General features: G+C 36.9%; 3 protein-coding genes across 6 annotated transcripts; 2 read left to right on the forward strand and 1 right to left on the reverse strand.

The window, feature by feature from the left end:
- The first annotated feature begins 312 nt into the window (after window positions 1-312).
- LOC116158691 (galectin-4-like) lies at window positions 313-2,350 on the forward strand. 2 transcript variants are annotated; one of them, XM_031471516.1, is made up of 7 exons: window positions 313-418; window positions 466-753; window positions 797-1,063; window positions 1,113-1,244; window positions 1,353-1,499; window positions 1,677-1,811; window positions 1,869-2,350. In XM_031471516.1, the coding sequence occupies exons 1-7, from the start codon at window positions 395-397 to the stop codon at window positions 1,872-1,874; spliced, it is 999 nt and encodes a 332-aa protein (XP_031327376.1). In that variant the 5' UTR covers window positions 313-394; the 3' UTR covers window positions 1,875-2,350. The 2 variants fall into 2 exon arrangements, with proteins under 2 accessions (XP_031327376.1, XP_031327377.1); XM_031471517.1 differs by lacking the exon at window positions 1,869-2,350 and adding an exon at window positions 1,560-1,606.
- Window positions 2,351-6,223: 3,873 nt separating this feature from the next.
- LOC116178977 (galectin-7-like) lies at window positions 6,224-11,500 on the reverse strand. Of its 3 annotated transcripts, XR_004146931.1 has the most exons (5): window positions 11,222-11,500; window positions 10,879-11,175; window positions 10,529-10,831; window positions 9,702-9,854; window positions 6,224-8,154 (listed from the first exon to the last, which is right to left on the reverse strand). XR_004146931.1 is itself a non-coding variant. In XM_031498647.1 (4 exons), exons 1-4 carry the CDS (start codon window positions 11,243-11,245, stop codon window positions 8,050-8,052), a joined length of 729 nt encoding a protein of 242 aa, XP_031354507.1. In that variant the 5' UTR covers window positions 11,246-11,500; the 3' UTR covers window positions 6,224-8,049. The 3 variants fall into 3 exon arrangements, 2 of the variants coding, with proteins under 2 accessions (XP_031354507.1, XP_031354522.1); XM_031498647.1 differs by lacking the exon at window positions 9,702-9,854; XM_031498662.1 differs by lacking the exon at window positions 6,224-8,154 and having other exon boundaries at window positions 9,701-9,854.
- Window positions 11,501-14,248: 2,748 nt separating this feature from the next.
- LOC116181044 (proline-rich protein 13-like) lies at window positions 14,249-15,220 on the forward strand. The gene is made up of 2 exons (XM_031501277.1): window positions 14,249-14,402; window positions 14,546-15,220. Exons 1-2 carry the CDS (start codon window positions 14,400-14,402, stop codon window positions 15,077-15,079), a joined length of 537 nt encoding a protein of 178 aa, XP_031357137.1. The 5' UTR covers window positions 14,249-14,399; the 3' UTR covers window positions 15,080-15,220.
- Window positions 15,221-15,918: the final 698 nt, after the last annotated feature.

Genomic DNA, 15,918 nt, shown 5'->3' on the forward strand with positions numbered 1-15,918 from the left:
TATTTATGAGATAATCATAGTAGAATCTTTACTACGTCATACCCACACAGTCTAAAAATAAAGATTAAAGAATTCAATCTGTAATTTAATTGGCACGCTTCGTCATACAGTATGCGCTAAAAGTAAATATCGCCTGGATACAATGGATACTTCTCTGTATAATAACTTAATTAATGTAATTACCTACCTCAAGTCAACAGTGAATTGTTATCACTAGATATGCAAACTGTCCATTGGCGCTAATAGTGGCGTAACGCACTGATTTGGAACACCCTGTAATTCAGTTATAGCCTTGTTTTTATAGATTGCGTTAGGATTTTTAATGCAGACTGCAGTCGTTCGAGCAGTTGTGTCGTGTTAGTTGCCTACGTTCCCATTTAAACAAGGTGCTATTATGGTGCAAGTGATAAATAATCCGGTAAAAATTTGTATTTCCACTGCAAATTTCCCAAATTTTTATTTTAGGCCGTGCCTTTCGTGGGTCCAATCAAGGGGGGCCTTGATCCCGGGTCAATGATCAGAATTCAAGGAGCGGTGCCCGAAAACGCCGACAAATTTAATGTGAACTTACACTGTGGTCGGCCACCTTCCGATGTTGCCCTTCATATTTCAGTTCGACTTCTTCAAGGGTACATAGCGAGGAATTCGCTGCAAGACGACGACTGGGGCGAAGAGGAAGGTGACGGAAATTTAACTATCGGTTCCGGACAGTCTTTCGAAATACTGATTCTTTGTGACCCGAGTAGTTACAAGGTTTTGTGGTTTGCTTTTGGGTCGTTTCGTAATTTAGCTGTAGATTGCAGTGAATGGGCGACATTTTTGCGAGTTTCGGCATAGGATACCCTTTAACGGAGTAAGCCACTTGGAAATTGAGGGCACGGTTGAGCTTCAGCTAATCGCAATTGAGAGTGCGTTACCTGCTCCACCGCCACCTAGACAACCTCCACCCAATGCTGATTTTTCGTCAGGTTACAATATGCCCCCTCCCCCCGGTAATTACGGGCAAGGTCCACCGCCCCAAGGACCTTATGGTGGAGGCCCGGGTTACTACCCACATCATCCTGTAAGTTTACAGTATTTAAATAAGAAGATGCACATATACATACTTTCAGCCTGGAAATAAACAAGAAGAATCTGGCCTTGATTCGATATTCGGAAATGCTGGTGCTGCAATAGCAGGTGTGGTAGTTAGTGGACTTGCAGAAAATTTTCTAAGCGGTTTATCTGGAGGTGGTGGACAATCGGTAGGTGACTTTTACTAATTTGAATACAAGCACCCCCTATTACATTACGCTTTGGGTGTTTGAGTCTTCATTTTTTTCTGCTATGAAGTACAAGTCAAATAAATTTAGAACAATACTCAACAACACCCACCGATGCAACCCCAGCAGCCCCACTACCAAGGTGCACCCCAATCTCACGGGCAGCAGTCCTCTAATATTATGGGAGACATACTTGGATCTTTGGCATCTGAACTGGCCGGAGGTGGTGCACAATCGGTAGGTGCAACATTGTATAAACCCCAACAATGGTGGCTTCACAATTTTACTTATTTTAAGGCGGGCACCCCTTACGCTTTGGGTGTTTGAATCTAAAATAACAGCATGTATGTATTATTTCCTTTATTTTTTTTCTGCTGTGAAGTAGATACAACTTAACTGATAATACAAATTTAGCGCCATCCCCAACAACCAATGCACCCTCAACAGCCTCCCTACCAAGGTGGCCCCCAACCCCAAGGGCAGCAGTCTTCCATTGTGGGAGATCTACTTGGAAATTTGGCTTCTGAAATATTCAAACCGTCTAGAAGGGTGTGTAGCTGAAATGTATTATAAGTGATATACTTATACTACTTTTTTCCATTACAGAATTAGACGAGCAGCTTACAGCTTCCAGAATTAGTTAAATCTTGTTATTAAGCTATTTAAAAACTTTATATATTGTTAACACCGTCCTGTGGTAAAAAAAAGGGGGGGTTATTGAAACGTGTAGAATGTGCCTGCTAATATAGGTGTGGCCCCAAGTCTCGAATGTAAATCTGTTTCACTACTGAGTAAGTAATGGTAAAGTGGTCTTATACAGGGTGTAACAAAAGTATGTAGGATATACTAATATGTACGTAGGGGTGCATTTTCTGGCCTTTTATTTTGCATACACGTTACACGCTGTAGTTTGAAATGCAGCTTTGGGACAGTAAAAGGCCACACTGTATCATTTTTATTTTGGACAACTGCGCTTAGAAAAATTAAAGCAGCACTATTTATTAAAATCTTGAAATGTTCTAGTCGTCAATATATAACAGAAAATTGTGTATTTTGCCAATAAAAATCGAATCTGAGCGCTTTAAATACCCACTAATGTCTTCTAATAGTTTAGTTTCTATGGGTTATGGGTTTAATTTGCACTAATAGTACACCATTCATGGAACAAACACATTCAAAGATGGCAGAGGGGATGCATGCAACACAATTACGCACTTTTGATGCACTTGACTAAAGTTGTGCTCCATTGTTCCCAAAAAATTGTAGTTAAAGCACCCGTTTCAACCTGTACTGCGCACTAATTTCCTTATTCTTTACTGGATTACGCTATGTATTTTTTGAAATTTGATAAATGCCCACTTTCAAAAGTAGTCGCTGTTAGTTATGCTGAATATTAAACAAAAGAAACATTTTTTTAGTGTCATCGTAACCTCAAAAGCGCATTCTATTGGTATAGGGAAATGTTCTAATTCAGACACTCCACTTCATTGCCGTTCCCACTGTTCAAACGTCCAAAAATTCTGCGTCGCAAATAACACGTAGGCCACGACGCTAAATCTTGTTACTTAACAGACGTCCCCAAAATTCACTATTTGGGTACATGTTACACTGTTCCAGGATATATGTCTGAAATATAGGCGCATATCAGTGAGGCATGGGCACAGATCCACAATTATAATACTTGCATTAAACGTGCGTCCATGTTACTTGCGATACTTTGAGAGGTTATCGAAATGGTTGTAGGCAGTTAACAAATAAAACATTCATATAGTGGTATGTAAATAAAATTAGGTAGTAGTTTCCTTTGGGACCTTTGGGTGCAAAAAACAAAGCATTTAAAACCCCGGGTATATTTTGAAAAATATTGTTTCTTTAATGATTTTTATTATATTTGTTCCCATAAATATGAGACAACATTAAAATCTTATCAAACGTTCTGGAGGAGAAAACTCCATCATGCTCCCTTTGCGCATGAACACTAAAATAAAGAAATGGGAACAAGGCTAACATTTGAACTCAAAATATGCGGTGTTCGTAGATCTCGCCGAAAAAAGAATTACTCCATATACAGGGTGTCTTACATTGAGTAGGATAACAATGGCTATCTTTGTTATTATATTATACTTACAGATTCGGTAAATTGACAAAGTTGTGTAGTGTTTGATGCTGATGGATATTTCGATGTGATATTTTGAAAAAAATAATTCGTTTCGTAGATTTTTGGAAAAAAGTTAAAATCCTCATTTTTAAAAAGTTCAAATATTTTAGTAATAAAGAGAGCTATCGAAAAGTTTCCAAATTCGGTGGAATAAATTCAATGGACGTAGAACATTTTTTTCCAAAATGGCGGTTTTCGAGATAGACATCAACTTCCTTATTTTAACAGGACGCCATATTGGATTTTTACGTCACTAGAGAAAAAAATTACAATGAGTAAGATGATGAAAGTCACTTTGGGTTTCAGGTTGTAGTGTACTAACCCCCCAGGTTCTACGCTACCGTCACACTACGGTAATAAAACGAACCCGATAACGTTTAAAAATGGCTATTCTAAAAACTGACCACGTTCTGCTTAAATTTGAAATGGCGTGGTTATTCTTGCAAGTATTTGAGACTTGAAAAATATAACCCCTTAATCCTATCCTACCTGAAAGGCCTTTGATAGAGAATGTTATTCAAAGCGGAGTGTGTCAAAGAATGACATATCTCCTATTTTTTGTGTATAATTGCACTGTTCACAATTAAAGACTTTGGAAATATTATGCGTTAGACGACAATTTTTTAAATTATTCTTGAGATGCATAATTTCACCGATCACATTTAAAATCCTTGAAAATAACGTGATGAAATGTGACGTTTTAAACTATCCTTGTTCTTTAGAGTGTATAATTACACTGATTGCAAATGAAATTTTTACAAGTGTATTACCTTCACAACCATAAAAACTACAATATTGATTACTTTTGGTAAATAAACAAAATGTCAGTCTTATCCCACCAATATTAATTACAATGCGGTCTCAGCAGAGGTCTCACTGTTAATCTGAATCGCAAAAATTCGAATTTCAGTTATCAGTTATTTTGTCATTAATTTCGGTTGGACAGTAGTGAAAATATCACGTGCAAGATATAATTTGTTTCATTAAATGGCAAAACAAAGAGCTGGTGGAGTACAAGCAAGTAAAGAACAAGGTGACTTATCTTTCGTACAATAAAACCCTTGTTACTTGCCTATAGTTGCGAACAGTCCCAGCATTAGGTGTCGTTACAATTATTTACCACTCACGTGGCTGTCTCATTCACGGCAAAAATGTCCGTAGAGTCTATACACACATATCAAACATCTAACAATTCGAAAATTTCCACTACCTATTTTAATTAATGATCGAAAATATAAATTTAACTTGGGACCAAGATTATTTAATAAAATTCAGCCAACATTTAGACCAAAAATGAAAACGATTTCAAATAAAAATTAAACAAATATAGCAAACGAGCTCCTGGGTATGGCTATAGCATGTGCAAAACCAAATTTTAAACCTGATGTTAGTTTTGCTTTTATTTAAAGTGTAGGTATATGTATGAAATTTCATTTGAATGCCTCCATAAATAAGCTGCGCATGCGCAAAACCAAATTTTGAAACTGATGTTAAATTTTCTTTTATTTCAAGTGGTTATGTACCAAATTTCATTTAAATCCCCCTATAAATCAGAAAGTTGGCACTGCGCATGCGCTAAACCAAATTTTGAAACTGGCGTTAAATTTACTTTTATTCCAAGTGGCTATGTATCAAATTTCATTTAAATACCTTCATAAATAAGAAAGTTTGCAATTCGGTCTGTAAATGGTCGAGATGCGCAAAGGGCACTGTGAATGCTGATCGATTAGGTTCAACTTTTGGAATTGTGTTTTATATGGCTAAAGCTATGCGCATATCGAATTTCATGCAATTCGGTTCATAACTAACGGAGATGTCAAAAGGGCCTACTTTATTTTTTGGGCTACATTGCCAATTCACGAACTCCGATCTACAAATTTGATAAAGAATCCACCTGCAAAATTTCATCGTAATCGGTCCATTCGTTTATGAGTTATCGTGCTAACGGACGGACAGACACAACAAAATTATAAACTCGCTAGGAGCTCGTTAATAATAAAAGTTAACTGTATAAAACACATGATTCTGCATTGTGGTTAAATCAAGTTAACTTCAAAAACAAAAACAAAAATTATAAAATGTTGTATACAACACAAATACATTATAAATCAATGAATGTAAATAGTACCTATATTAAGTAACAAGGGATTAAAAATAGCTTTTGTTCCTAAGAGAATGGTTTAAATTCTTAAGGGAACAAAAACTAGTTTAATCCAGTGTTGCTTATGCTATTTTTTCCAATACCGGCCGATTTAAATCAATTTTTCCATGAATTGTTCATAAAAAAACAAAAATGAGGGATTAAGTAGGTATTGGAAAAAATTACGATCTGCATTAAACAACATCGTTTACGGAACGATACTTTTTAATTAATCCTCGCCATTAAAAACAAGATACCAAATGTTCGTGCTCTCCGAGGTGACGCAAACAGTTTATATAGTACTAAGACAAAGTCGGAGGGAAAAGGCGATGAGTTCGTTTGGAGAGACAAAAAATCACACTCGCTTTCATTGCTTATTGCCAGTGACTATCCCTTATCGACTTGATGGCGCTCCGATGTCGGTCTGGAATATTCGCTATATAATTAACATATTGTGGGACCTACCCACTAAACACGAACCATCTATGAAACATATCTATTTAACCTGGTGATGGATATGAAGTCGGGAGTTGACAAAAATACCAGAAATACAGGAATAAAATTAGTAGAAAGAAGCGATGTGGTGGAAAGGGAAGGAAAAGCCATCAGAGAGGTGGAGTGATCGACGAGGACACGGGACTTTAAATATATGTCACAGCAGACGGAAATCTTGATAGGAAGATCAAACAAAGGATTCAGTACTGGTGGAAAACTCAAAAAGATCAAACATATTGTAGGTATTATAAAATGTCTCGTGCAAAAACAATTTATTATAACAATATAAAGATAAACACAGTCATTACAATGAGAAAGGTAGGCTATTTTGTGCTGTGACACAAATATCTAGCAAATTGAGCAATCACAATAGAAATTTTAAACGGTGCAACCATAAGTTAAAAACAAATCGCAAAATCTATGTGTACTTACATAGTTTTTTAGTAAGCAGTGCAGCATCCCTCAATGGAACACACAGTGCAAATGGAAGGCACAAATTTCATGATTTATGAATGATATACTACAATCATTTATCTTCTATTGTATATAGAGAGCTATAATTAGATTACAGCTAAATTTTTGTTGGTAGTCATTTAACATCCTATACCTACCTAAAATTGGAAGTGTAAAACTAGTTTTCTATTAAAATAGATACTATAACTAGGCTGCCGAATTTAGTACAGTTTGCTTACAGTTTGATGTGAACGCTGCAAACAAAATTATTTGGAACGGTAAGGCAAACCACATGATTTAACATTGTTGCTGGCTGCAATACGGTTGCCAGTAGCTTTAACTTTGGTTTATGCGATAGTAAACTGCGAGAATATTTATCAATGGCATGCAAGATCGGGGAAGACCACAGATAATGGAACACTAGGTCTCGAACTGGGATTCGAAACGAGATTGATCTCCTGGTTGTGGAATAGATGCATTTTGAAGCGCAATTAAAAACTTGAAGCCTACGCTAAACAAAACTGATAACTGCTGGTGTCCAAAGCAAATAGATGCAATATTGTCAAATGATAAGTATTGAAAGGTGCAATAGCGATGTTTTTGAAATGCAACCAAATCAATTTTTGATATTGAATGAAACAAAGGTGGAGGAGGTTATTATATCATTATCATATATAAAGGAAGCATATTGTTAGCTATCTGTGCGTATGAAAGTAGAAGCCCGATACATTTACATTTCAATAGAAACCTTCTTGGCGATCGTGCAAAGCCGAATGGCAACTGTAATGTGTAGGACCAGCAACAGGGTCAGTTGCATTCAAATCTGAAGATCTCGGCATGTCATTTGAAAGGCAAAAAATGCGTATTATAAATGGTTGTCAATTGTAAGCTAGCGATACCTATACTTTAATTAAAAGTAAGTTGTGTATGACTCATCGCACAAAATGTATGGATCTCATGGCTCACAAACCAAAATGTCGTTTTTCAGTTGTAATGACGCAAAGATCATAGTCTTTGAGTGACGGGTGACACGTTCTCAATTTATTTATTATGGTGTATTAAAAAGATGTCAGTTAAAGAGCGTTTTGGGTGATGGATCACACGCGACTTCATTAACATGGTACTTTTACTATTACCACAAGCATTATTGCTTACAATATTATATAAGGTAGAAGCATATAGCGATTATAAAATTCGTATGAATGCATTTACTTTTGTTTTGCTAAGACTACCTACACAGTTAACTCTGGCAGGATGGAAGTGTTTTCTTCTTCTCACTCATAAATAAAAGGTTACAGAAACATTGTACAAAAAATTAGTTGTGTGAATATTACACCCAACTGCAGGCTTTTTTACCAGTGGCGGCATAACGGACGCGCACTGCCACTGTGATCACTGATCAGGTATGATTCTGCGCGCTAGCTTTTCTGACTCACAATCAGACTTCAAAATTTTCAATTCATTTTTTAAATGAAACTGAAACAAAATAGCTTACCCAAGGTGGAATTAACAAAAACCGCTTGCCTAATTCTGAAAGCAGTTTATGCATTAAACATAACCCATGTGAGTAGAAGAATGCCCAGAATGATGTTAACAAGAAAAAAAACAAATATTCCAACTCTTCCCATCGGCTCTGATTTTTTATCCTGAAAAAAACAAAAATCGTGTTAAAGACAGACTTAATAATTCACGAGGAGGCAGAGGATTAAAACTGTGTCAATCCAAATCAAATTCTGTACTGCAAAGTGATAACGGATCATTTGTTCCCTAAAGCACATCCAAATTATACTTAAACGAACACAACATGCAACTCTGCGCAACTGTGAAGTTACATTGCAAAAAACAAATTTCAATTGTTTGTTTTAGTTCTGTCGTTCGGTTGCAACTGCAGTACATTTTACCAAATTTTCAAAATGGGCAGTACAACTGCACTTATACTGCCCAACCTCTAAACATTGACCGTATTACCCTTTCAAGCTTCTCTTCCAGCCACAGTAATCATATAAGGCCTACCCTGACTCAGTTCAAGGTCGCTAGCCACCTGGTGTTGACTTTGGAAAGTACATAGGTCAAAGTGAAAGTTGCATGCCACGTGGCATGCTTGGGAAGTAGGTCAAGGCATCATTTTTCTGTTATATTTTACTTTCAAGGTTACCAACGGTCACCCCATTTTTGCAGTACCACATTTTTACCCCCAAGGTCATTAGAGATCATTGACTACATTTGTAATGCCATCTATTTTTATTTTCAAGTTAAATAACCTACATTTTTGTGGTGTAATATTCTATTTTCAAGGTCAACAAAGGTTTTTTAATTATTTTTTATTTTCAAGGTCATCAAAGTTCCTCATTTTTGTTATCTATTTCATTTTCAAGGTGGCCTCATTTCATTTTAATGACATCCATTTTTGCGGTGTAATTTTCAAGGTCAACAAAGGTCAAGGATACCATAGTTTAATGTCATCCATTTTTATTTTCAAGGTCATCAAAGTTTAATTACCTCCAAGCAGTGTAATATTCTAGTTTCAAGGTTATCAGAGGTGCACTATTTTTGTGGTGACATTTCATTTTCAAGATAATCAGAGGTTAATGCAATGCTTCGCACGATTTAGAACTACAATCCCAGTGACTATGGAAAGTCTCAAACCAAAATATCCTACTAAAGGGGTGAAAAGCAAAAGAAACAGAGGACGTATATATAAAACCTAAGTAGGCGTGGTAGTGTGCATGAGAAACAACTGATACGTAAGCACTTGTCAAATATTTACTTTCAGTGAACGCATTCAATTAACAAATAAGAAAAAAAACAATAAATATTCGATACAAATGAAATGATGATATGTTCAATTTGTAATGATTGGGTAGTACCTACCTAATGTACCTATATGTGAAGCTCCGCCCACTTTGAAATTTATAAAAATTGGATTTATGGTGGTAAACAAAAGCTATAATTGAATAAACAAACGGTAATACTGTCAATATTTAGAGGTTGGACAGTCCAGTGAAGCTGTACCTACTGCTCATTTTGAAAATTAAGTAAAATGTACTGCAATTGCAAACAAACGACGGAACTATAGGTAAACAAATAATAAACAAACAATTTAATTTTGTTTTTTGTAATTTAGTAACTTCACAGATGTCAACTCTGCCCTCATCTGCTTGTAGACATTAAAAAAAAAAATAAAAAAATAAACCTTTATAATGCCAATTGCGATGTAACTATTATCGTTACTTCTACCACAGTGATAACGACTAACTCGATTCTCATGTCCCGTGCTTTAGTTAACTTTGCAAAATGTCCAACGATAATAATTCCAGTCATAATTTCCCGAAAGTATATCTTCCACCTGTAAATTATGAATAACTTTTAGCCTCTCACTTTCAAATGTTTCCATTGTCTTTCTCCGTGACAAACAGAACAAAATCAAAAAATAAATTTTTATAATTCTGTTTTGTTTCATTGGTAATTGATGGATTAAAAAAATCGAGAGGGGGGGGGGGATATTTTCATACTATAAATTGTCAAATTATGAATAAAATTTATCAATGCAATTATTCCATACATATGGACCACTCTATATATAATAATAATAATAATGTGTTTATTTCCACCAAATTAAAGAAATGGAAACCACAGGGGTTATCGGTTCAGTTTCTGCACAGGCAGGTTAAATATCAATTGATTACATCAAGTACATAATTATGTGGTCATGTACTTGTACAGTGGAAGCATCACTTCCAAATGTCAGTTTGACCTTGCGTCATCGACATCCTTGATGGCCTCATGACAGTTACCAATGAAACAATGGAATTTCCTTTGATCTGTTAGTCAATCAACCAACATAAAAGTTGAAGAAATTGAACTTTAGGTACTGTTTGTTGATTGGCTAAAGGATCGATTGAAGTGGATGGTTATCAACCAACCAGGCTTAAGGGTGGCTGCACAATTCGACTTCCAGAATATTTTATTTTTAGTGGATAGATCAGTTCTATGCAACCAACCCCTTTATGACTTACGTACCGGCTTAGATAGTGGCGCATTAAGTTCTGCACCAGTCAGTGGAATCAATTCTGGTGCAGTCGGGGACGAATCCGATGTGACTGTCACTGTAGCCGAATTATGAGTGGGTGGTGATGTGGCAGACAAATCTTGGGGGTAGGGAGGCACATTTACAACCTCCGAATACGAGGGAGGTTTCCCGGATGCTTGCGACCCGTCGGATATTTCGGCTACCGTCACCTCACCCTCGATCACTAAATGCGTAATACGATCATAATGGATTCTTTGCGGATAATCGCAAACTAATTGATCGTTTATTGAAACCTGCAAGCACCACCGAGTTACGAAATCACTAACAAGACAAAAATTACCATAAACTTATTGAAGTCGCACACGATGACCATCTCGAAGTGATCTGCCCGCTTGATCGGCTGTGTGTGACCTTTTAATTCGTCGTCCCATATCCCGTTTTGCAAGGAATTCAGGGCTATGAAACCGTCGAGTATTCGTACAGCAATCTGGAGCACGATGTCGTCTCTCGGTGCAGTCTGTGGACCGCATTGTAGGTTTATATCAAATCTATTTGCTATTGACGGGACAGCACCTTTTATACGAATAACCTTGCCAGGGCTAAATCTACCTCCAATAGGACCGACTAGGGGTATGGGCTAAAAACCGTCGTTTAAACATTGTGTAATACTAAGAATTACGAACCGGATCTATAATTGGTTGTTCCATGATTGAAATATTTTCCAAAATATTTAAGCCATCACTTATTTATCACTTTTCTAATAAATATTGAAGATACCTATCAATTAAATCAGTCACTGCAGATATTTGTGCACAAAACAGGATTTGTGGGCCATTTCTGTTCTGGATATTTGATTTGTGCTTAGGGGTTGTGCAGGGTTACTAGGGAAGTTTGAATAATAAATAAATAATTTAGAATTTAGGGAGTTTTTATTTGACTTGTGGGTATGCAACACCATTGCACCATAGACAAGTGGTTTGTCTATAGACATATTCATATGCTCTACCTACTGTCTAGGGAATTTCATTCTTACAGGGTTGCTATATCTGATTAGTCCGCTCCTTTTGAATAAAAAGAGTGGTCTATAGATCTACGACATGACAAAGCCCTAGTCAGAAGGTGGGCAGATGTTTCTGGGAAATGGACAGCAAATGTAAAACAGACCTAAAGAGTAAGGATGAGACGTGACACAGTAGTAAAGGAGGTGAAGAAGCACGAAGAAAGATGAATAAAATCTATAAGTTCTGAGGATCATGCTAAACAGCAATCAATTTCTTTTTTCTGGTGGGTTTTCTCAAAATATTCAAGGTCTTCCTGGTCCTCAGTATCTTCATGACGGTTTTTTGGGAAATGACCATAGAGTCTTCCTTACGGTAGAGGTATTCCATATACTCCCCAGCCCTCTGGAGTAGTATGTTTTCCCCGAAGAACTGAAGAACCCCCTGAAGGAAAACGTTTATTGCTATCCTCTAAATTTTCGGGATTATCATTTAGGGAGACCCATCAATTTCTTTTCCCCAAAATATTCCAAGGTCCTCAGTATTTTCATGAAGGTTTTTTGGGAAAGGACGAGTGTCTTCTTTTCATACTTGGGGGGGGGGGTATTTCCCAAGGAGTACGTTTTCCCCAGAACATGTTTACTATCCTCCTTTAGAAAGCTATCCTCCAAGTTCGCAGGATCATCCTTTATCCTTGAGGAAGAACCATTAATTTCTTTTTTCTGAGGGGTATTCCATAACCCTCAAAGCTACATTTCGCTAAAGTGTTCAAGATCCCCATCAGTATCTTCATGATGGTTTGTTTGCGGAATTCCCTTACCCCCGGAGTACGTTTTCCCCAGAACACGTTTAGTATACCTCTAAGATCTTGGCATCATCATTTAGGAAGAGCCATCTTTTTCTTTTTTCTGATGGTTTTTCCATACCCCCCAAAGCTACGTACGTTTTCCTTAAAATGTTCAAAGTCCTCAGTATCTTCATGAGGGTTTTTTTGGGGAAAGGACCACACAGACTTCCTTACCTAGGAGGTATCCCATACCCCCGGACTACTATGTTTTCCCGGAAACAAGTTTGCTATCCTGTAAGTTCTTAGGAACATCCTTTAGGAAGGGCCATCAATTTCTTTTTTCTGAGGGGTATTCCACACCCCCCAAAGCTACGTTTTCCCCCAAAATGTTCAAGGTCTTCAGTATCATGAGGGTTTTACACAGTCTTCTTTTACCTGAGAGGTATACCATATACCCCAGACCCCCACAGTAAGGGGTGGACTGGCCCGGGGGGGGGGGCGGATGGCATGGCGATTGCCACCTGGCCTGTAGGTCATATTGGCCCGTTGGAAATTTATAAGTATGTTCTGTATTTCGTTTCTTGCACTATTAATAAATTATTAACACGTTTATCTCATTGGGGTCGATGTTTAGGTTGTTATTAAAAAATTCTCTTTTTATTTAAGTGTTTTACAATGAATTTATCATTTTTTGTCGTATTTTGAAAGTCCTGAAACGCAATTATAGGCAACTCATTTGTATATTTTGTTACTTTTAATTATCAGCTGCCAGTGGCGTATTTAGAATGCTTTTCTAGGGGGGTCATGAGGTACTAAGTTTGAAAAATGAAGAAACATATACGTATATTATACTTACGTATTGCATACATGGAGAGGTATCTGGTATCAATAAATCAATTTAAATTTTAATTGAAAAAAAATTTACAAAATCCATCCTTCTTCCTTTCTTCTGGAGTTCATCGAGTACTTCATCGGGTGTAATATCGATATGTAAATACACATATAGCAGGGCGAGTCCATTGAGCCGATCTTAGCGTCAAGTATTGCGCAAATATGTTTTTAAATCTTTTAAAGTCGAGAACATTCTTTCATTTGTAGCAGTACTAACGGGTAATGTACAAAGAATTAGGAGCAATGTGTGAATATTTTTAAAAATTGTAGCGTAGCATATTTCAAGGGTTTCTATTGCTGATTTTGGATACTCGGCGGTTTCTTCAAAATTTCGCATCCATCCATCCATTCATTGAACTCTGCTTCCAGGACTGCCCAACTAACATCATTTAAGTTATCCAAGTAGAAACTCAGTTAAATCTTGAAACTTCTTGAGTTGTTTAGCAGAATCTTGATATTTTTCTTTGGAAGGAATATAAGGCATTCAAAAGCAGACAAAATCTGTTTGTGCTTAAGAAATCTTTCCGACAGTTGCATTATTACAGTGTCAACAAAAGGATTAAAAACACTCACTCTGTAATACTCTTCCACAGTTTCTGTGTGAATATTAACCCTGTGAGTTTGCCTCTTAGCAATTCTTGGTTTTTGTAATTCACAATTGAATATGTCAGCAGCGATTGAAGTTGCTTCTTGAAAAAGTTTATTAAATATCTTGGCTGCAGTTAAGCATTCGTGCGCTGGCGACGTTATCGCAGACGTGAGGAACGTGAGGGTAGGGTAGTGGGAGACTAGGGGGGGGGGGTATTAGCCCCCACTGCCCCCCCTTAAATACGCCACTGTCAGCTGCAATTTTAAAAAAACTGTATTCTAGGTAATTGATTTTCGAGAAAGGAATACTTTAAAATGAAGCAAAAAATGTTTGGTTGCTCCCCCCCCCCCCCCTCAAGGCTCATTACACTAATACTTTAATGGCCCGTAACCTATGCAATTCCTCCTGGCCCGTAAGTACCCAGCTAACGTAGTGATGATACGCCACTGGTTTATGTATGGTACTTTTATTTATTGTAGATAATTTAATTGAATAGATTTCTAAAATGAGTCATATCTACCTACTTACGTTTACCTACTTATATTTCGTTTAATTGAAGACGAGCAGTGAAATTATCAGTGTCTGCTACTTTAAAAATGGTAAGTTCTCATGATTCTAAATCTAAAAAACAATTTTTGCTATAAGCCAAAAGCAATGGCGTACCATATTTCAATAATAAGAAAGTATGTCAAATGATTCACATACGCAACCGGATTTAGTTATTGACCAATCTCAATTTTAGTCTCACCCTCCGCCAAACCAGTATGGCATGCATCCCCCTCCAGGACAACCTCCACCGGTTTATCCTGCGTCAGGTTCAATATATCCCAACCTTCCCCATCCGCAAAACTTTGGGCCGCCACCGCCGTACCACTCGAACCCGCCACCGCAGCCAATGGGCCACCCCATACCGCAACCTCAGCATCATACAGGTCACCCAATACCGCAATATCATGCAGGTCAACCCATACCGCAACCGCAATATCATGCAGGTCAACCCATACCCTACCCATCGAGTGGAGTACCTCAAATGCCAGTACCGGGTTTGCACCCGCAACACGGGTATCTACCGCCACCTGGACTTGCAGGGCCGCTCGATTCCCACCACCAAAAGAAACTTAAAAAGAAGGAATTAAAGAAAATGATGAAAATGGGAATTCCGATCGCGGGTGCGACCGCTGTTGGAGCTTATGGTGTTTCGAAAATGCACAAGCATAAGAAGCACAAGCACAAGTCGAAGCATAAGAGCAGCAGCAGCAGCAGTTCAAGTGATTAAAATTAATTATTCTTATTACATGGTTTAAAGTTGGGGTTAAATGTATAGGTTTTATATATTATCATTGTAATATTATGGATTATGAATTGGTTAAATAGGCTAATCTTTCAATAAAAAGTAGTCGGTTTTCTAGAGCCAGCATTGAGCATTTAGTTCATTTTTGACGGTGGGCACAGTATCAATAATAATAATAATAAATTGTCTTTTATTGGATAGTGGATAAAATATATAAAACATAATAGAAGGAAAAGAAAAGATATAATTTTGACACAATCCAATGGGGCACAGTTCAGATGGGGTACATGACCACACATCTGCTCTTTCACTTAACCCCTCCAATTTAATTAACCAAACAACAAAGTGGAATGAAACTAACCATATAATGATGATGTGAAACGTATGATTAACATACATTTGGGAATAACAATAATAATAATAATAAATGCTTTTATTCACTAGGAATGGGCGAGGTTCAGCAATGACATGTATGCCATGTGCTGCTCTTCCACCTAACCCGATATAACATATAGAAATTAATATTGATATGGCCACAGATAAAACATAAACATGTAAAAAATTAAAGAAAGAATATCTCCAGTGAACACTAAGGTACATAATTATTTATATACATATATAGGTAGGTATATTATTGGAATTAATGGGACACGAAAACAAGCAAAGATTCAACTGAAGGGAGCAATTAAGTGTATAAAAATTAATTTTTATATAAGAAATGCATTCTCAGCCTTTTTTTTAAAATTAACTTGGCTTAATGTTTTAAAATCAGATGGTATCTTGTTATACAGATGTGCAATTTGGTAACTAAAGGATCTCTTGAA

The sequence above is a fragment of the Photinus pyralis genome, unplaced genomic scaffold (assembly GCF_008802855.1).
Source record: "Photinus pyralis isolate 1611_PpyrPB1 unplaced genomic scaffold, Ppyr1.3 Ppyr1.4_LG1, whole genome shotgun sequence".
Classification (NCBI taxonomy): Eukaryota; Metazoa; Arthropoda; class Insecta; order Coleoptera; family Lampyridae; genus Photinus; species Photinus pyralis.

Excerpts from the sequence above, each read along its gene's own strand:
- LOC116158691 (XM_031471516.1), top strand. The coding sequence starts at position 395 with ATGGTGCAAGTGATAAATAATCCG. Across the intron at positions 419-465 it reads TGCAAGTGATAAATAATCCG|GCCGTGCCTTTCGTGGGTCC; the intron begins GTAAAAATTTGT and ends TTTTTATTTTAG. Across the intron at positions 1,500-1,676 it reads CCGGAGGTGGTGCACAATCG|CGCCATCCCCAACAACCAAT; the intron begins GTAGGTGCAACA and ends ATACAAATTTAG.
- LOC116178977 (XM_031498647.1), bottom strand. The coding sequence starts at position 11,245 with ATGGAACAACCAATTATAGATCCG. Across the intron at positions 11,176-11,221 it reads AACAACCAATTATAGATCCG|CCCATACCCCTAGTCGGTCC; the intron begins GTTCGTAATTCT and ends GACGGTTTTTAG. Across the intron at positions 8,155-10,528 it reads ATGCGCCACTATCTAAGCCG|GATAAAAAATCAGAGCCGAT; the intron begins GTACGTAAGTCA and ends TGTTTTTTTCAG.